The sequence below is a fragment of the Larus michahellis genome, chromosome 24, assembly GCF_964199755.1.
Source record: "Larus michahellis chromosome 24, bLarMic1.1, whole genome shotgun sequence".
Lineage (NCBI taxonomy): Eukaryota > Metazoa > Chordata > Aves > Charadriiformes > Laridae > Larus > Larus michahellis.
Window position 1 is genome coordinate 3,656,676 of NC_133919.1, and position 19,604 is coordinate 3,676,279.

At 66.7% G+C, this 19,604-nt stretch overlaps 3 protein-coding genes across 5 annotated transcripts; 2 read left to right on the top strand and 1 right to left on the bottom strand.

Moving 5' to 3' along the window:
* Positions 1-2,017: 2,017 nt before the first annotated feature.
* Positions 2,018-6,475, top strand: TTC24 (tetratricopeptide repeat domain 24). Its single transcript, XM_074566193.1, has 10 exons — positions 2,018-2,750; positions 2,830-3,042; positions 3,123-3,251; positions 4,275-4,396; positions 4,515-4,659; positions 4,891-4,964; positions 5,088-5,220; positions 5,288-5,339; positions 5,896-5,945; positions 6,249-6,475. Exons 1-10 carry the CDS (start codon positions 2,018-2,020, stop codon positions 6,473-6,475), a joined length of 1,878 nt encoding a protein of 625 aa, XP_074422294.1.
* Positions 6,476-7,890: 1,415 nt separating this feature from the next.
* NAXE (NAD(P)HX epimerase) lies at positions 7,891-10,835 on the top strand. Of its 2 annotated transcripts, none has more exons than XM_074566301.1 (6): positions 7,891-8,147; positions 9,372-9,546; positions 9,638-9,748; positions 9,875-9,988; positions 10,074-10,221; positions 10,304-10,835. In XM_074566301.1, exons 1-6 carry the CDS (start codon positions 7,978-7,980, stop codon positions 10,504-10,506), a joined length of 921 nt encoding a protein of 306 aa, XP_074422402.1. In that variant the 5' UTR covers positions 7,891-7,977; the 3' UTR covers positions 10,507-10,835. The 2 variants fall into 2 exon arrangements, with proteins under 2 accessions (XP_074422402.1, XP_074422403.1); XM_074566302.1 differs by having other exon boundaries at positions 7,894-8,147; positions 9,438-9,546.
* On the bottom strand, positions 10,796-13,340 carry GPATCH4 (G-patch domain containing 4). 2 transcript variants are annotated; one of them, XM_074566283.1, is made up of 7 exons: positions 13,197-13,340; positions 12,839-12,891; positions 12,636-12,728; positions 12,328-12,435; positions 12,046-12,149; positions 11,866-11,916; positions 10,796-11,734 (listed from the first exon to the last, which is right to left on the bottom strand). In XM_074566283.1, the coding sequence occupies exons 1-7, from the start codon at positions 13,270-13,272 to the stop codon at positions 11,179-11,181; spliced, it is 1,041 nt and encodes a 346-aa protein (XP_074422384.1). In that variant the 5' UTR covers positions 13,273-13,340; the 3' UTR covers positions 10,796-11,178. The 2 variants fall into 2 exon arrangements, with proteins under 2 accessions (XP_074422384.1, XP_074422383.1); XM_074566282.1 differs by having other exon boundaries at positions 12,818-12,891.
* Between the last annotated feature and the right edge of the window lie 6,264 nt (positions 13,341-19,604).

Consider the following 19,604-nt stretch of genomic DNA (forward strand, 5'->3'; position numbering starts at 1 on the left):
GGGAGTTGTAGTGCGGGACGGGCGGGGGTGGGGTGTCACACGGGGGGGCACACACCGGGGGCCAGGGGCGACCATGGGTGGGGGGGGTGGCACACACTGAGGGGCGGGGGTCGGGGGGGCTTGGGGGCGGCACACACCAGGGTGCAGGGGGTCCCATGGGTGCGGGGTTCACACACACCAGGGAGTCCCATGGGTGCGGGGGTGGCACACGCCAGTGTGCGGGGGTCCCATGGGTGAAGGGGGGGGGCACAAACTGGGGGGTGGGGGGGTCATGGTGGCGGGGGGTGGCACACACCGCGCGGGGGGGGTCCCGCGGGTGCGAGTGACACACACTGGGATGCGGGGGGGGGACCCTGGGGACGTGGGAGGGGGCACACACTGGGGGGAGCACATGGGTGCGGGGGGGTGGCACACACTGCAGTGTGGGGGGGGTCCCATGGGTGCGGGGGGGGGGCACACACTGCAGTGTGGGGGGGGTCCCATGGGTGCGGGGGGGGGGCACACACCGGGGTGCAGGACATGGGCACCAGCGCCCTCCGGGTGCCAGACGCTCAGCGCAGATGGGGACACAGGGGACACGGGGGGGGCTCCGCACACCCCAGGGCTGTCAGCGGGGGCGCACCCCGGCCCCACCGGCCTCTGCCCACCCGCACGGGGGCTGCTGGGGGGGCCCTGCACCCCCGGGGTGCCCTTCGCCCTGGCTGCACCGTGCCCCCACCCCAGTCTGCTCCAAACCACCAACGTCCCCCCCTGCCATTAAACGTGTCCCCACGCCTGTCACGGCCTCTCCGGAACCATCCGGCACACGGCTCCCACCCCGGCGCTCAACCAAGTTGCCATGGCACCGTGCACCGGCCGGCGACGGAGGTGAAACCGGAGCCAGCGGGGCCATCGCGGGAACCTGCCTCCCCCGGGAGACCTGGCTTTGTCCCAGTTTGTCCCTGCTGCGCGCGAGCCCGACGTCTTCCTGCCCCTGGGAATCTCTCTGTTCCCCAGCACCAGGCACCGGCGACCATCACCCGGGGGGGGCTGCGACCCGCTCTCAGTGCTGGTGGGACTCGGAGTCCCTTCGGACACCCTCCATCCCCGTCCGGAGCCCCTTCAGACATCCTCCATCTCATCCGGAGCCCCTTCGGACACCTTCTATCCCTGTCCGGAGGCACTTCAGACACCCTCCATCCCCACTAGAGCCCCTGAGGACACACCATCCTCATCAGCGCACCATCGGACACCCTCCATCCCTGTTGGACCCCCTTTGGACACCCTCCATCCCCACCGGAGCCCCTTTGGACACACCCCATCCCCACCAGAGACGGTTCAGACACCATCCATCCCATCCGGAGCCCCTTCGGACACACTCCATCCCCGTTGGAGCACCATCGGACACCCTCTGTCCCTGTTGGACCCCCTTTGGACACCCTCCATCCCCATCTGGAACCCATTTGGACACCCACTGTCCCCGTCTGGAGCCTCTTCGGACACCCTCCATCCCCACCAGAGACGGTTCAGACACCATCCATCCCATCCGGAGCCCCTTCGGACACACTCCATCCCTGTTGGAGCACCATTGGACACCCTCCGTCCCTGTTGGAGCCCCTTCGGACACATTCCATCCCCACCGGAGCCCTTTCGGACACACTCCATCCTTGTCACAGCACTGTTGGACACCCTCCGTCCCTGTTGGAGCCCCTTCGGACACCCTCCATCCCCATCCGGAGCCCCATTGGACACCTTCTGTCCCCTTCGGAGCCCCTTTGGACCATCCCCGTCCCCGTCCCCGACGTGTGGTTTGGGGCAGCGTCGCAGGAGGCAAGCGCCGAGCACAGAAGCTGGGCTGGGATCCTCCGTGGAAAGGCCCTTTTCCTCCCCAAAGCTTTAGCAGCCAACGGGCTACCAGGCTTTTCTCATTTTATTTTATTTATTTTTTTTTTACAAAATAATATCAAATAACGCTGCTCGTTTCAAGAAATCCCAGGACGGCGCCGGCTCAGCTGCCAGCAGGTCACTCGCCCGGCCCATGGCGCCGGAGGAGGATGCTGACCTGGGGGCGCAGCCCGCGGTCCCTGCAGCCCCCGCCGGCGGGAAGAAGAGCCGGAAAAAAAGGAAGGAGAAGCCAGAGGCCGGAGACGATGCCCAGGAGCGGGGGAACGAAGCGGCGGCGGAGACAGAGGGGCTGATGCGAGCTGGGGGGCGGGCGCTGGCGCTGGGCGACGCGCGGGGGGCCGTGGGGTGCTTCAGGCGGGCGCTTCTCCCGGTGGGGGGCACGGCCAGCCCCCGGCTCCGCAGGGCTTGTGCCTTCAGCCTGGGGGCCGCCTACGTGGAGACCGGGAAGCCCGAAAAGGGCCTGGAGTTCCTCCTGCAGTCCCAGCCCCCGGAGGGCCACGGCGGGGAGCGCTGGGGGGATCTTTATTTCAACGCCGGAGCGGCTGACGAAGGGCTGCGGGATTTTCCGAAGGCTCCGGAATGTTTTGGACGCGGCTGGGAGGCGGGGGCCGGCGGCCGAGCGGGGACGCGGGTGCAGATGGGCTGCTGCTACCTGGGGATGCGGGAGCCGGCGCGAGCGGCGCGATGCTTCCTGGAGGCCGCGCGGGGCTACGTGGCGGCGGCCAGCCCCGAGGCCGCTGCCGTGGCCCTCAGCAGGGCCAGCACCTCCATGCTGCAGAGCCGACGCTTCGGGGCGGCGGAGATCGCGGGGGTTCTCGCTCAGTGCCGCTCGCTCTGCGAGAGCATCCCCGACCCGGCCCTGCGAGGTAACGCCGCGCCGCAGCCATCCCTCCCGGCGCACGGCGCCGTGGCACCCGCACCCAGCGTTTCCCCTCTGTCCCGCAGGGAAGCTCTACAACGCCATCGGCCTGGGCTACTCCCAGCTCCGCATCTTCTCCCCGGCGGCCGAGAGCTTCCAGCGGGCCCTGGCGCTCTGCGGTGGCGAGCGGGACCGGCGCGGGGAGGCCGCGGCCCTGCAGAACCTGGGTGCTGCCCACAACGCCCTGCGCAGCTTCGGCACGGCCCTGGGCTGGCACCGGCGGGCGGCGGCACTGCACAGTAGGTCACGCCGGTATGGATCGCTCTGGGCACTGCCGGATGTGCCAGGCCGGGATGGAGCCCCGTGTTCCCCATTCCAGGTGCTCTCGGGAACCGGCGGGCGCAGGGAGAGTGCTTCGGGAACCTGGCGTACGCCTGCGGCCGGCTCGGGATGCACCAGGCTGCCGCCGAGAACTACTTGCACGCCCTGCAAGCCTTCCGGGAGGCGGGTAAGGGGAGGCACGGGGAAATCATCCCTGTGCTGCCGGGCAGAGTCCAGAGAGGTGTGCACCAGATCCAAAGGGATCATAGAATCACAGAATGGTTTGGGTGGGAAGGGACCTGGAAGACCATCCCGTCCCCTCCCCTGCCCTGGGCAGGGACACCTCCCACCAGCCCAGGTGGCTCCAAGCCCCGTCCAACCTGGCCTTGGACCCCTCCAGGGATGGGGCAGCCACAGCTTCTCTGGGCAACCTGGGCCAGGGGCTCACCGCCCTCGGAAGAAGGAATTTCTTCCCCACATCTCATCTCAATCTCCCCTCTTTTGGTTTCAACCCATTCCCAACGTCCCGTGGCTCCCCTCCCTGCTCCAGAGTCCCTCCCCAGCTTTCCCGGAGCCCCTTGAGGGACTGGAAGGGGCTCCAAGGTCTCCGCGGAGCCTTCTCTTCTCCAGGCTGACCCCCCCCAGCTCTCTCAGCCTGTCCTCCCAGCAGAGGGGCTCCAGCCCTCCCAGCAGCTCCGGGGCCTCCTCCGGCCCCGCTCCCACAGCTCCGTGTCTCTCCTGTGCCGAGGCCCCAGAGCTGGAGGCAGCACTGCAGGGGGGTCTCCCCCGAGGGGAGCAGAGGGGCAGAATCCCCCCCCTCGCCCCCCTGCCCACGCTGCTGGGGATGCAGCCCAGGCTGGGGGGGGGTTCATGGGCTGCCAGCGCATGTTGCTGGCCCATGGCCAGCTTTCCACCCCCACCCAGCGCTCCCAAGCCCTTCTCTCAGGGCCGCTCCCCATCCCTCCATCCCCAGCCTGGGCTGGCACCGGGGGCTGCCCCCACCCCGGGCAGGACCCTGCTCTTGGCCTGGTTGAACCCCATGAGGTTCACACAGACCCACGTCTCCAACCTGTCCGGGTCCCTCTGGGTGGCATCCCGTCCCTCCGGCGTGTCACCGCTCCACACAGCGTGGCGCAGCAGCGATGCTCCCTCCCCGGGACCTCGGCTGGGACGTGCTGGGCCAGCACTGACGCTGCCCTTCTCCTCCCAGGGGACGTGCAGGGGCAGTGGCAGGCGTGCGAGGGGCTGGGAGCAGCCTGCTTCCACCTGGGAGACCCCCAGAAAGCCATCGGGCACTACCAGGAGGCCCTGACGTTGCTGTCCCACTGCCAGGTAAGACACACTGGGGAAGCCCCCGAGGCCGGACTCTCCCCGTGTGTCCCGGGGCGACTGTCCCAGCCCTGGGGACAATCCCCCTCGTCCCAGCCCGTGCGGGCTCTCTCCTGCTCAGGACACCCCCCGAGCTGCCCGCCAGCGGGTCGTCCGCAAGCTGACGGAGGCCATCCAGCAGCAGCTCTGCCTCCACGGCCGCGGGGGTGGCTGGGCGCCCGCCCCGGCCCCGGTGAGCATCACCCCGGCGGCAGACCGAGGGGTTGGTGGAGGGAGGCAGCAGGGTTTTGGGGGAAGAGGGACACCCCAGGCCACCCCTCCCTCCTAGCAGGACCCCGGCCAGCCACGGCTTCGCTCCACGCCGCCCCACGCCAGCGGGACACGGCTGCGAGGAGGCGAGGCGTGAGTAGGAAAGCTGACATCACCTCCACCCTTCCTCCGTGGAGGAGTTTTCCCAGCGTCACCCATGAGATAAACCTTCTTTCCTTCGACCCCAGGTCCTTCGGGGGGAACCCCCAGCCTGGGGACGAGCTGTACGTGCCTGCACCGGCACCACGTCCTGGCCATTCAGGTAAGAGGGAGGGAAATAAAACCCAAACAATTTAATGAGCCGTTAGACCCCATTTCTGCCCGAGCCAGGGCCCCGGCGTGGGCCAGTACCGCGCTCCTGCCTGTTTGCCCGTCCTCCCCGCAGGCACAGCAGCCGCCCCGGCTGACGGCCCCGCACCGCAGCCCCGCGACCCACGCGGCCGCCTGGACGTCTCTGGGGAGGATGAGGATGGTCCCAGGGCGGCTCCAGGGTCTCGCAGTCAGCCCCGCGCTAACGGGTGAGTGGGCCAGGGGGGCGCGGGGTGGGGGCACCCCAGTAATCCTTGCACCCACATACCCCTGCAGGAGCAGCGGATGGAGTGCAGCGAGTGGCATCGCCCTCGGGGGCTTCTCGTGGGTGAAGGTGAAAATCCAGAGATTTTAAAAGATGCGTCATTTTGAGGAGCACGTTTTGGGGGAATTCAAGCTGGAATTTGGGGGGGGCTCGGTAACAATGTGATAGGGGAGAGTTTGGCACGCTGGGAGAGCTGGGGGGGTTCAGCCTGGAGAAGAGGAGGCTCCGCAGAGACCTTGGAGCCCCTTCCAGTCCCTCAAGGGCTCCGGGAAAGCTGGGGAGGGACTCTGGAGCAGGGAGGGGAGCCACGGGACGTTGGGAATGGGTTGAAACCAAAAGAGGGGAGATTGAGATGAGATGTGGGGAAGAAATTCCTTCTTCCGAGGGCGGTGAGCCCCTGGCCCAGGGTGCCCAGAGAAGCTGTGGCTGCCCCATCCCTGGAGGGGTTCAAGGCCAGGTTGGACGGGGCTTGGAGCCACCTGGGCTGGTGGGAGGTGTCCCTGCCCAGGGCAGGGGGTGGGACGGGATGGTCTTCAAGGTCCCTTCCCACCCAAACCATTCCATGGTTCTATGCTCTCCATCACCTCCACATGAGCCATCGTCTCTGCTTTGCTCCCAGGAAGCTGAACGCCACCCGCCCGCGCCCGGACCCACCACCCCAGCAGCCAAGTAAGTACCAAACTCAACCAGAGCTTTGCTTCCCCGGCGAGCCGGGGGGGGCTGCGGTTCTCACGCTGCGTTTCACAGGGCATCGTCACCGCCAAACCCCCCGGTGGAGGTCCCCGGAGCGGTAGGTGATGCACCGGAGGAGCGGGCAAGGGAGCAGATGGGAGGTCTGGGCTCCAGGGTGTCCTCTGAGGGGAGGGTTCAGGGACAGACACCCCCGGCAGGGCTTGGGACACCCCCTCTCCTCACAACGGCCGTGTCCCCAAGCCCAAAGCCACAGGGGCTTGGCATTTTGGCACCTTGTAGCCAACCCCAACACCCAGCCCTGTAGATGGGGCAGCAGATCCGAGGGTGGATTCAAGCACCCCTGGGTGAAATCCCCACCCCCCGCCCTCTTATTCTGCATCCCACCGAGCACCCCCACACCCCCTAACACCTCGGTGGACTTGCTGCCCCCCAGCCCCACCGCCAACCCCGCTGCCAAGCCCCGCACGGGGAGCAGGACGTTGTCCCTCATCTGCAACCTCGTGTGACGACGGAGGACACCGGGGAGATGGCCGCATCCCCCAGGGGTCGCCTGGCAGCGTGACAAGGCTCCAGGATCCTGCCTGGAGCGCGGGGCAGGGACGAGCTGCCGCTGGGAGCCCCTTCGCTGTGCTCCAGTCATAGAATGGTTTGGGTGGGAAGGGACCTGGAAGACCATCTCATCCATGGGCAGGGACACCTCCCACCAGCCCAGGTGGCTCCGAGCCCCGTCCAACCTGGCCTTGAACCCCTCCAGGGATGGGGCAGCCACAGCTTCTCTGGGCAACCTGGGCCAGGGGCTCACCGCCCTCGGAAGAAGGAATTTCTTCCCCACACCTCATCTCAATCTCCCCTCTTTCAGCGTAAAACCTCATCATCATTTACCCTTTTCAATGAATATTTCTTTCCACATACGGCTATACTGAAATGACTACGCTGTCACTGGCGCTAACGTCACGGAACTCTAGAAGGCAGGTTTTGACTGTAGGAATTTGTTTATTATTAATCCAATAACTATTAATTCAACAATCATTAATTTTTGAATTAATTTATTACTGGGGGAGAAAAAAGCCATGGTAAATGGATTGAACGGATTGTGTTTCATCCTAAAAGGGAACATACGATAAAATTTTGTCCTGTATTCAGCGTAGAGTCAAATCTGTTGCTAAAGCCTTTTACTGCTAAAGCTCATTCTGCTATTCAAAAGCGACCTCAAAAGAACTTCCCAAGAAGCTGTAGTTTGTCGTGGGGTAGGGGAGAACTTTGTAGAGTGGGGTTGATGGTTGGACTCGATGATCCCAGGGTTTTTTTCCAACCTGAATGATTCTATGGCTCCCCTCCCTGCTCCAGAGTCCCTCCCCAGCTTTCCCGGAGCCCCTTGAGGGACGGGAAGGGGCTCCAAGGTCTCCGCGGAGCCTTCTCTTCTCCAGGCTGACCCCCCCCAGCTCTCTCAGCCTGTCCTCCCAGCAGAGGGGCTCCAGCCCTCCCAGCAGCTCCGGGGCCTCCTCCGGCCCCGCTCCCACAGCTCCGTGTCTCTCCTGTGCCGAGGCACCGGAGCTGGAGGCAGCACTGCAGGGGGGTCTCCCCCGAGGGGAGCAGAGGGGCAGAATCCCCCCCCTCGCCCCCCTGCCCACGCTGCTGGGGATGCAGCCCAGGCTGGGGGGGGGTTCATGGGCTGCCAGCGCATGTTGCCGGCCCATGGCCAGCTTTCCACCCCCACCCAGCGCCCCCAAGCCCTTCTCTCAGGGCCGCTCCCCCTCCCTCCATCCCCAGCCTGGGCTGGCACCGGGGGCTGCCCCCGCCCCGGTGGGTTCACACCCCTGCGAACGTTCACCGGACGCACCCCGGGTCTCTCCCCGCTCCGTCGCCTTCCCGAGCCGCGGACCGGGGGCGGTTCGAGCGACGGCGGCTCCGCCCCGGGGCCGGCCCCGCGCCTGCTCCGTGCCGAGCTCCGTGCGGGGCCTTACCGGGCCGAGCTCCGTGCGGGGCCGTACCGGGCCGTACCCGCCGCATGCCGGGCCCGCGGGCGCTGCTGGGGCTGGGGCTGCTGGTGGCGGCGGCGGCGGCGCGGGGGGGCGGGCGCTGCCCGGGCCGGGGCTGGGGCTGGGAGCGGAGCTGGAGCCGCCCCCACCGCGCCATGCACCGCGCCGGGCCCGGCCCCGCGGGGCTCCGCTTCCTCGGGTACGGCGGCGGGGGGCGGGGGGTGCGGGGGGGAGCGCAAAAGGGTCGGGGGTGGGACATGGGGGGGGTGCGGAGGGGTTGGGGGCACACGGGGAGGTGCAAAAGAGTCGGGGGTGGGATAGGAGGGGGGTGCAAAGGGGTTGCGAGGGACACGGGGGGGTGTGGAGGGGTTGGGGGGACACGAGGGGGTGCAAAGTGGTCGGGGGGACACAGGGGAGGGACTGAGGAAGGACATGGGGGGTACAAAGGGGTCAGGGATGGGACATGGAGGGGGTGCAAAGGGGTTGGGGGGACACGGGGAGGTGCAAAGGGGTCGGGGGTGGGATAGGAGGGGGGTGCAAAGGGGTTGCGAGGGACACGGGGGGGTGCGGAGGGGTTGGGGGGACACGAGGGGGTGTGCAGAAGGATCGGGAGGACACGGGGGGGTTCAGGAAGGACACGGGGGGTGCAAAGGGGTCGTGTGGGATATGGGGGGGGTGCAAAGGGGTCGGGGGTGGGATATGGGGGGGGTGCGGGGGGACACCGGGGAGGGACTGAGGAAGGACATGGGGGGTGCAAAGGGGTCAGGGATGGGACATGGGGGGGGGTGCAAAGGGGTTGGGGGGACACGAGGGGGTGTGCAGAAGGATCGGGGGGACACGGGGGGAGTTTGAGGAAGGACTTGGGGGTGCAAAGGGGTCATGTGGGATATCGGGGGGGGGGCGCAAAGGGGTCGGGGGTGGAATATGAGAGGGGTGCGGAGGGGTTGGGGGGACACAAGGGAGGCGCAAAGAGGTCGGGCAGGACACAGGGAAGGGGACAAGGAAGGACATGGGGGGTGCAAAGGGGTCGGGAGTGGGATATGGGGGGGTGTGGAGGGGTTGGGGGGACACGGGGGGGTGCAAAGTGGTCAGGTGGGATACAGAGGCGTGCAGAAGGGTCGGGCAGGACACAGGGGGGTGGCTGAGGAAGGACACGGGGGGTGCAAAGGGGTCAGGGGGACACAGAGGGGGTGTAAAGGGGTCGGGGGACACATGGGGGGGCTGCAAAGGGGTTGGGGGTGCAGAGGGGTGGGGGGGAACACGGTGCGGGGGGATGCAGAGGGGTCAGGCAGGACTCAATGGGGACTCAGAGGTGCACGGGGGGGGGGGGGTTCAGCATGGGAAGCCTGTCCCCCCGCCCCGGCTCCATCCCCGCTGGTGCTCCGCCGAGTCAAGGGGAGCACAGTTGCCCCCAAACCCCCAGGGCCAGGGTCCGGACGGGTCTGGAGGCCCCCAGGGGTGCCACCCTTTCCCTCCCCCCCCGCCCCAGGCAGGAGGAGGCCCAGGCCATCGACCAGGAGCTCTTCACCGAGTACAAGTTCAGCGTGGACCAGCTGATGGAGCTGGCGGGGCTGAGCTGCGCCACCGCCATCGCCAAGGTGGGCCCAAGAGAGGCGGGTGGTGGTCCTGGGGACGCGGGGGGGGGGCCCCCTTCCCCAGCATGACCCCACGCCTCCCGTCCCACCCCAGGCCTACCCGCCCAGCTCCTTCACCACCAGCCAGCCCACCGTGCTGGTCGTGTGCGGGCCGGGGAACAACGGCGGCGACGGCTTGGTCTGCGCCCGGCACCTGAAAATGTTTGTGAGTCTCTCGTGCAGGTTCCCCCCACCTCCCGCCGCCCCGTCCCCGTGCGCCCCTGGATCCACAAGCTCTGGGGTTCCCCCTCCTGCCGCCAGGGCCCTGCTCAGCTCCCTCCTGCTCTTGCAGGGCTACGAACCGACCGTGTATTACCCCAAGCGCCCCAACAAGCCCCTCTTTGAAGGTTTGACCACCCAGTGCCAGAAGATGGACATCCCCTTCCTGCCCGAGTTCCCGGCCGAGGTGAGGAGCAGCCCCCGGCCAGGGAGCAGCCGCCCTCAGAGCCATGGCGGGGGCTGTTTGTCACCCATCGCTGTCCCCGCCGCAGGCTGCGCTCATCGATGAGCTCTACGGCCTGGTGGTGGACGCGATTTTCGGGTTCAGCTTCAAGGGAGCGGTGCGGGAGCCCTTCGGCAGCATCCTCAGCACCCTCGAGCGCATCACGGTGCCCATCGCCAGCATCGACATCCCCTCGGGTGAGTAACAGCCGGACCCGCCGGAGGAAGGTGCCCGGCCGGGGTTTTCCTGGCTCCAGCGTGTCCTCGGGGCTCGTTGCAGGCTGGGACGTGGAGAAAGGGAAGGCGGACGGTCTCCAGCCCGACATGCTTATCTCGCTGACGGCGCCCAAGAAGGCGGCGATGCATTTCGCTGGCCGCTACCACTTTCTGGGGGGCAGGTTTGTGCCCGCCGCGCTGCAGGAGAAATACGCTTTAAACCTGCCGCCGTACCCCGAGACAGACTGCGTCCTGCAGCTCACCTAGGGCTGGAGCTCGGCGGGGGCTTGGGGTGCAGCAGATCAGGGCCTAATTCTGCCAAAGCCGCAGCGCTCTGCTAGGAGGATGCTCGGCACCTCACTGGGCTCCAGTCCTACCCAGCTCTGCCAGCGGGATCGAAGTGCGCTGCAGACCAAAGCCCCCGGGAGCTTTTTGGAGCAGGGCGGGGGGCTGCCAGGCGGGCGGTGTTTGGGGCCGGTGCGCGATCTGAGCGCTTCCAGGCGTAGACGCGACCCAGGATCCCGGGGTCTGCCGCATACCTCGCACTTCAGCATAGTTTCACTGCAATAAAGGTTTATTCATGCCCTTGAAAAAAATATTTCCATTCTCTGTGGGGTCTGTCCCCGCTGTGTCCCTCTGCGACAGACCCGCGGCAAATGTGTCCCTGCCCCAGGGCCTTGGGGGGAACTGGGGTCAGTTCCCATCCTCCTGATGGGAGGAAGGCTCAGGGAGTGAAATAAAGCTGGATCCAGCTCCAGCCCAACCAGTCCCAGCCCAGCATCCCCAGGCAGCGAACACGCAGCTGGGCCACGGCGCTGGGCTCCACCTGGGAAGAGCCCGGAGCATCCCTGGGCACCCGCCAGCGCCAGCGGGCAGGATGGGGACCCTCACAGCCGGGTGGGAGCAGCAGCCGCGCAGTGCAGCAGCCTTGGCCCTTGATCACTCTGGCTCCCTCTTCCTCTTCTTCCTCTTCTTCCTGGGGCTGTGCCCAGCCTGATCTGGTCCATCTGTGTCTTCTAGAGGGATCTCTGTCTCAGCCGGCTCTTCTTCGTCATCCTCCTCCTTCTTCTTGTCCTTCTTCCTCCTCTTCTTCTCTTTCTCTGTCTCAACTGGCTCTTCTTTGTCCTCCTGCTTCTGCTTCTTCTTCTTCTTCCTCTTCACAACCTTCCCTTCCTCTCCCGCCACCTCCTCTTCTCCGCTTGGCTCCTGGTTCTCCTGGTTCTTCTTCTTCTTCCTCTTTGCAACCTTCCCTTCCTCTCCCGCCACCTCCTCTTCTCCGCTTGGCTCCTGGCTCTGCAGCACCTCGGGATCAGCTCCATCCCTGGACAGTTTCCTTTTTTTCTTCTTTCTTTTTTCCTGCCTCCCCGCTGGGGGGCTGCTCTCCGGGGGCTGCTGCTGCTGCCGCTCCTTGTGTCGGTAGGTGGCCAGGAAGGCTCGCTCCTGCTCCTCCAGGCGTGCCAGCTTGGCGCTCATGGTCAGGCCGTGACGGGCACCCCTGCAACGATGGTGGGCAGCCGGGGTCCGGCACCTCCCTGGCAGGGAACGTGCCCCCCAGCCCAGCCTGCTCGAAAGCCCCCGCCAGGAGGGGGGAGCCCAACTGTGCAGCAACCCGCCCCGACCACTTACTTGTGCGCCGTGCGGCCCCCACACGCTCGCATCAGCTCCTCGTCCGTCAGCCTGCGGGACACAGACAGGACGTGTCACCCCCAGCATCGGCACGGGGGGGGGAGCACGGTCCGGAGCGGGGCTCCCCCTCACAGCCCTCGTCCCTCCCCACCGCCGCATGCACCGCTGCCCCAGCCTCGCCTCCTGGCCGAAGAGAGGTCCAGCTTCTCCTCCTCCTCCTCGCTGCTCTCTGAGCCGGCGGGCAGCTTCGCGGACTCCTCCCCGTGTGCTGTGAGCGTGGCTGACTGCGGCGGGGAGAGGCAGAGGGGCCGTGAGAACGGGGGGACACTGAAAAGGGGGCCCTGGGGGCCACAGCAGCGACGGGCTGGGGAGGCTGCGCTGGCAGGGGCGGTGTGCGGAGTTCACAGCAGCCTTCCCAGAGATGCCAGCTGCTCCCCAAGCCGCATCCCCAGGGCCGGTTACCTTCACGAAGCGGCCGTACAGCATGCTGCCAGCGCCGCCGGCCTTGCGGGGCTTCTTATTGCTGATCCCGAATCCCTGCTCGGAAAGTGTCTTCACGGAGATGCCATCCTGGGAGGGGGAGAGAGAGAGACAAAGGGCTCGAGAGCGTCCTGCCCAAGGGGCTTCGTCCCCTCCAGCAGCACATCTCTGCCACCGCAGTCCCCGTGGAAGATGCTGGAGGGACATGCAGCGGCAGCGGGCTCTACGTGGGACCCCAACGCCCTCCCCTGCCTTCAGCCCCATCCCGGCCCGACCCCCAGCCCTCCTACCTGCCCGGCCTCCACGGCGACGTTGGCAGCCGCCTTGTTGAAGACGTGGTCCCACCAGTGGAAGGCGAACGGCTCCGCCGCGTCGTGTCCCACCTGCGGGGCGCAGAGGAGCCACCGAAATGGCCGCAGGCGGCGGCGGCGGCGGCCGCGGGGGCCGAGCAGGGGCAGGGGGCTGCGCTCACCCCCGCCGTGTCACACTTCACCTTCACCCGGATGGCCTCGGCGATGCCGTCCTGCCGCTTCCCCAGGCCCTGCCCTGCGGACAAGGGCACCCGTCACTCGCCGCAGCGGCTGCCCCGGCGGCCACCGCGGGGGGGGCTGCTGCGAGACCCCGAGCGTGGGGGGCGAGGCCGACCCCTGCTCCTCCGGGAAGGGGGCTGGGGACGCCCGGGGGGACGGGCCGTGAGAGCGGGGAGGGACGGGGACCGGGGGGGGAGGGGGCCTGCGGGGAGACGGGGCCCGGGCACCGCAGGGGGCCCTCAGGGAGGAACAGGGGATGCCGGGACCGGCCGGGGACGGGAGACAGGCCGGGCCAGGGGGACCCCCCGGGGCGGCCCCCACCTCGCCGCCAGCCGTGCCGCCGCAGCTGCCTCTCGGCGAAGCCCATCCCGGGGCCCGGCGGCTCCGGCGCGCTCATGGCGGCGGGTCCACGCCGCCGCCGCCTCCCGGCAGGAAGCGCCCGACGCGCATGCGCGGGGCCGAGGGGCGGGGCCTGAGGGGGCCGGGTCTGAGCAAGGGGCGGGGCCTTAAGGGGGCGGGGCCTGCGCGGGCGCACTGGGCCGGCGGCGGGGCGGGGGCTGTGCGCGTGCGCGGGCGGCGGGAGCGCGGAGACACGTACGGACACGCGTACACACGTACGGACACACGTATGGACACACGTACACATGTATGGACACACGTATGGACACATGTATGGACACACGTACGGACACATGTACACATGTATGGACACACGTACGGACACACGTATGGACACACGTACACATGTATGGACACACGTATGGACACACGTACGGACACATGTATGGACACACGTACGGACACACATACGGACACATGTACACATGTATGGACACACGTATGGACACACGTACGGACACACGTACGGACACATGTACACATGTATGGACGCATGTATGGACACACGTATGGACACACGTACGGACACATGTATACATGTATGGACACACGTACGGACACACGTATGGACACACGTACGGACACATGTATACATGTATGGACACACGTATGGACACACGTACGGACACACGTATGGACACACGTACACATGTATGGACACATGTACGGACACATGTACACACCTATGGACGCATGTATGGACACACGTATGGACACACGTATGGACACACGTACGGACACACGTACACATGTATGGACGCATGTATGGACACACGTACGGGCACATGTACGGACACACGTACACATGTATGGACACACGTACACACACAGACACACATAAAGACTCTCACACTCACACACACACTGTCACACACACACACACACACACACTCACACGTGCCCGCCCAGCCCCGCGCTCGCCCCCGCGGGCTCTGGGGACCCGACCCCGAGCCCTTTCCCCCCTCCCCGGGGCAGCCCGGCCCCCGCCGCGCCGCGTCCTCGTCCCTCCCAGTCCCGGCCCTGCCACGGCCGCCGCTCACGCTGTCACCGAGACCACCTCCTGCCCGGCCCGGCTCGCCACAGGGCTCCCAGCCGTCGGCAGCTGCCGGCCTTGGGCACCCCGGCCTCGGGCAACCTGGGCCTGGCCCCCCCTTGCCCCGCTGTCCGTGGAGGGGGGGGGGGGGGTGTCTGTCCGGGGGGGGTGCCACAGGGATGGGGACACGCACCGCTGTCACCTCCCCTGGAACTCCCTCGGCTCCAGCGACGCTGCGCTCCCAAAGCGGGGGGAGGACGTGGTGCGGGGTCAGGGGGGAGGGATGGTGGCCCCCCACAAATGGTCCCCGCACCCTGCTTGGGCTGGGCAGGGGCAGCCCCGAGGTGCCACCAGTGCCACCAACTCCTGGGCGTTACCGCGGCTCCTGCCCCGCTGGGGAGGACGGATGGACGGACGGACAGTCCCCAGGTGAGCCGGGGGCGTGAGGTGTGTGACGGGGTGTGGGGTGTGTGAGGGGGTGCAGTGCGGTCTATGGGGTGTGCTGTGCAATGGGGTCTACGGGGCGCATAGGGGTCCTGGAGTGCAATGGGGTGCATGGTGGGGCATGTGTGGGGTGTGCAGTGGGGTGTACAGGGTGTGTACTGGGCAATGGGGTGCATGACGGGGCGTGTGTGGGGTGTGCAAGGTGTGCAATGGGGTCTACGGGGTGTGCGCGGGGTGTGCTGCGCAATGGGGTGCACAACGGGGTGTGCAATGGGGTCTAGGGGGTGCACATGGGGTCTGCTGTGCAATGGGGTGGGTGCATGGTGGGACGTGCGTGGGGTGTGGGGCGTGCGAGGGGGGCAACGGGGTCTACGGACTGTGCATGGGGCGTGCTGTGCAACGGGGTGCTTGATGAGGCGTGCACGGAGCGCACGGCGGGGTGTGCGTGGGGTGCGCTGTGCAACGGGGTGTGCACGGGGTGTGGGGCATGCGAGGTGTGCATGATGGGGTGCGCGTGGGGCGCACACAGGGCGCATGACGGGGTGCGCATGGGGCGTGCTGCGCAATGGGGTGCATGATGGAGCGTGCACGGGGTGTGCAGTGGGGTCTCTGGGGCGCGCGTGGGGCGTGCTGTGCAATGGGGGTGCACGATGGGGTGTGCAATGGGTCTACGGGGTGTGCCTGGGGTCTGCCGTGCAATGGGGTGTACGACAGGGCGTGCGAGGCATGCAGTGGGCGTCTATAGGGCACGCATGGGGTGTGCCCTGCAATGGGGTGCCCATCGGGGTGCGCGTGGGGCGCACACGGCGTGTGGTGCTGCGCACCCGCATCCAGCCAAGGCGCCAACCCCGTGCTCCGCGCGACCGTCGCACGCGGCAGCGGCGTTTCGCCGTGGCTGAGGGGGCCGAGAGCCACCCCCTGCCCTGCTCCGGCCCCCCCCCGGCATCGCCCCTGCACCTCCTCGCGCTCCCTCTCCCACCCGGCCCCAGCACCCGCTGCCCTCTCCCCCCGGTACGAGCGCGGGGGGCTCATCTCCAGGGTCGCGCCGCGCTCGCGGGGCAGCAGCCCTGACCGCTCCCGTATTTCACCGCGCGCTGCTCTGTCTGCCAGGATTAAAATAAGCCGCAATAACCTTGGTGGAGGAGCCGCCTGACGGCCGCACCCCAGACGGGTCTCCTGGGGCAGGGGAATGCAGGAGGACGGACGGGGACGTTCCCACCGGGACCCCCAGGAAAGCGGGAGCAGGGCAGGACCGAACACCCCGGCACCGCGAGAGCTGCCCAACGCAGAGACCCTTCCCACGGGATGCTTCTCCTCCGTCCACGGACACCCCGGGCTCCCAAACAGGAGATCGGGGCTGAGCTGGGGCTCAGACCCATGGCTGGCACTGGCGGGGGGGGGGGGACGGGCCATGGGGCACAACCACTGTCCTTTGCGTCACCGCTGCCAGCCCAGGGCTGTTCTCCGGCACCCTGGACCCTCTCCCGGTGCGTCCAGCGGGTTCCGCGGGTGATGCAGCCCCTCGCGCACCCAGGGGCGCATCCGCCAGCCCCAACCCAACCCCGCATGGGGCCAGGCAAGGGCAGGCGCGGACCCAGGGTGGGGGGACAGGAGGTGCCCAAACGTCCCCCCTCTCCCTTTCTCTCTCCCCAGGGCAGCTCCGACGGGGCTCTCCATCCGCCCCTCGGCCGCCCGCGTGTCCTTCAGCCCCGGGGCAGGCTGGAAGACTTGTGATTTTGTTGTTTCCAATGTCAAGGGGAGCAAACAACAAATCCCAGTCTCCGGCCTGCCCCGGGCACGGGCTCCCTGCCGGCGGGCACTGCCGACCCCAGGGAGACGCGGCCAGGACCGGGCAGGGAGCCGCAGGGAACGAGGTATTGAAGTGCCAGAGAAAATTACAAATAAACCCAATCGGAGCAAGGTGAATTCGGACGTGAGAGTGACACGGTCAGGGCCCGCTGGCCGGCAGCCGAGCGCCGTCCCAACCCCTCTCTAAATCGTGGGGTTCCGCCCCAAAACGCCACGGGATTGAGCAGAGAGGCTGAGGAGCATCACGCGGCCGGCTCCGCCGCTCGCCCTCCCTCACGGCTCCCCTGGCCGAGCAAAGACGCTGCAGCAGCTCAGCGCACACACACATACGTCCATTTTTCCAAGTTATCCCACTCCCTGACCTCCGAACCCCTTTCCCCACTGACCCCCCCTCTTGCAGCACGTTCATTGACAGGGTCAGCCTGAGCTCGCACCCCCGTAAATCAGGGCTGGGGCGGCAGGTAACGCCATGGCCCGGGGACCTTAGTGAGAAAAAACAGGTTTTTTCAAAGAAATTTAGATGTTGGTTTCCTGCCCTATCTCCCTCCTCCACATCGAAGAGGTCGGGTTTCCAAGTTGAAAGTGTTTTTTGGGAAAAAAAGCTGTCGTTCTTCTCCGGGGAGGGGGAAGGAATAAAGTGAATATTTTGACAGCAGCAATCTCTCCAAATCCATCAGCCGGATTCACCGCTACCTGCTGGGGAAAGCGCCCCTTCCATGACATTTTAATTCTATTGATCAGGAAAGAAGGAGAGGAAACAGTCAGCAAGGAACAGCCTGGGGCAATTCCTCGGGGAAGGAGAGCGACGACAGCGAGAAAGTGCAATCGTTCCTTTGAAAGAGGGTTTCCGACCAGCACATCACCGGGATTAGGGAAAGCTCTCTGGAAGGGATTCCTGTCTCCCTAAAAACCTCTCTCCCCGCCACTCTCCAAAGCCGCCTTTTCCTCCCCAGCCCGGGCCGGGCAGAGGTGGGACGCGCTGGGGAGCAGGGCTGGAGACTCCATCCCAGCTCCGTCCATCCCAGCTCCATCGCGTCCCACCCCGCAGCCCCCTCCTCCTGCCACGCTGCTGGGGAAGCCCCAAGCCCTCCGCTCCCGGCTCTTCTCCCCTGTTTTGAGACGGGGTCTGGGGCTGGCGGGGGACGCTGCTGGTCCCACATCCCTGCCCAGAGCTGAGGCCAGCGGCTGCCCGGGCTCCGAGCTCAGCACTTCGTCCCAGCGCGTGGGACCGGTGCTGTGTAACGGCTTTGTGGGCAACGTGACCCCATGAATCCCCTGTGGAATCCCACCAACAGTGGGATTGAGGGTGCCCTCAGCAAGTTTGGCAACGACACCACGCTGTGCGGAGCGGTGACACGCTGGAGGGACGGGATGCCATCCAGAGGGAGCGGGACAGGCTGGAGAGGTGGGACCGTGCCAATGTCATGGGGTTCAGCAAGGCCAAGTGCAAAGTCCTGCCCCGGGGCTGCCGCAACGCCAGGCACAAACCCAGGCTGGGGATGGAGGGATGGGGAGAAGCCCTGAGAGAAGGGTTTGGGGGCGCTGGGGGGTGAGAAGCTCAACATGCCCCGGCAACGTGCGCTGGCAGCCCATGAACCCCCCCCCAGCCTGGGCTGCATCCCCAGCAGCGTGGGCAGGGGGGCGAGGGGGGGATTCTGCCCCTCTGCTCCCCTCGGGGGAGACCCCCCTGCAGTGCTGCCTCCAGCTCCGGGGCCTCGGCACAGGAGAGACACGGAGCTGTGGGAGCGGGGCCGGAGGAGGCCCCGGAGCTGCTGGGAGGGCTGGAGCCCCTCTGCTGGGAGGACAGGCTGAGAGAGCTGGGGGGGGTCAGCCTGGAGAAGAGAAGGCTCCGCGGAGACCTTGGAGCCCCTTCCAGTCCCTCAAGGGGCTCTGGGAAAGCTGGGGAGGGACTCTGGAGCAGGGAGGGGAGCCACGGGACGTTGGGAATGGGTTGAAACCAAAAGAGGGGAGATTGAGATGAGATGTGGGGAAGAAATTCCTTCTTCCGAGGGCGGTGAGCCCCTGGCGCAGGTTGCCCAGAGAAGCTGTGGCTGCCCCATCCCTGGAGGGGTTCAAGGCCGGGTTGGACGGGGCTCGGAGCCACCTGGGCTGGTGGGAGGTGTCCCTGCCCAGGGCAGGGGCTGGCACTGGGATGGTCTTCCAGGTCCCTTCCCACCCAAACCATTCTGTGATTCTATGAAAGCCCCTCGGGAGCGGGAAGGAGGAGAGGGGGGAGGGTGGCAGATTTGCCAAAGTGCCCGGGGGAAGGTGGAGAGCTGGTAGCTGAAGATCAGATGCAACCAGAGGCTGCACGCTGAGACAGCAGCCTGCCCCGTTAGCTTTATTTTAGCACCTTGGCTGGTGGGCTGGCAGCAGGTGAGGAATGATGTCAAACTGACATAAGAGCGGATGCTGCGACGTGGAGAGACGGGAGAAATATGTTTCCCTGCTTAAACGAGCAGCGAGACACTGGGGACTGAACGGCCTGGGAAGACTCAGCATTTCCCCCTCCTCGCTTCTCCCCCCCGACAGACGACAACCGTTACCCTCCCTCTGCGGGAAGCGCTGGGGAATGGCTTCCACCCGCTTGTTCAGAGCCCCCTCTACAAAAGCAAGACCTCAGCTTAAGAAAAAAATACCCGAGGAAGAACTTCTACAAGAAGCAGATTAATCCTCCTCGGTGGCTGCCAGCAGCCTGCCCACGCTGCCAGCAGGAGCCCAGCGCCACGCAGGTATCGCCAGCCAGCTTCGCTCGCAGGCACCCAGCAGCTCAGCGCCAGCATCACCCCAGCCCTGCCCAAGCGTCACCGCCTGCTCCGGCCTGGCAGGAGCCCTCCCTCGCGCTGGGGTCACTGCTTTGGACCCACCGGACCCTCCAAAGTCCCTCCAGCATCCGAAGGTGCCCGCAAGCAGCGCGCCAGCTCGCCCGCCGACGCAGCCGGATCCCTCGCGTTGGTGTGATTTACACCACATCAGCACATCTCGCTAACGCCGAGGAGGAGGGAGCTGGAAGGGCCGCGGCTCGCCACAAACAACAGGGTTTG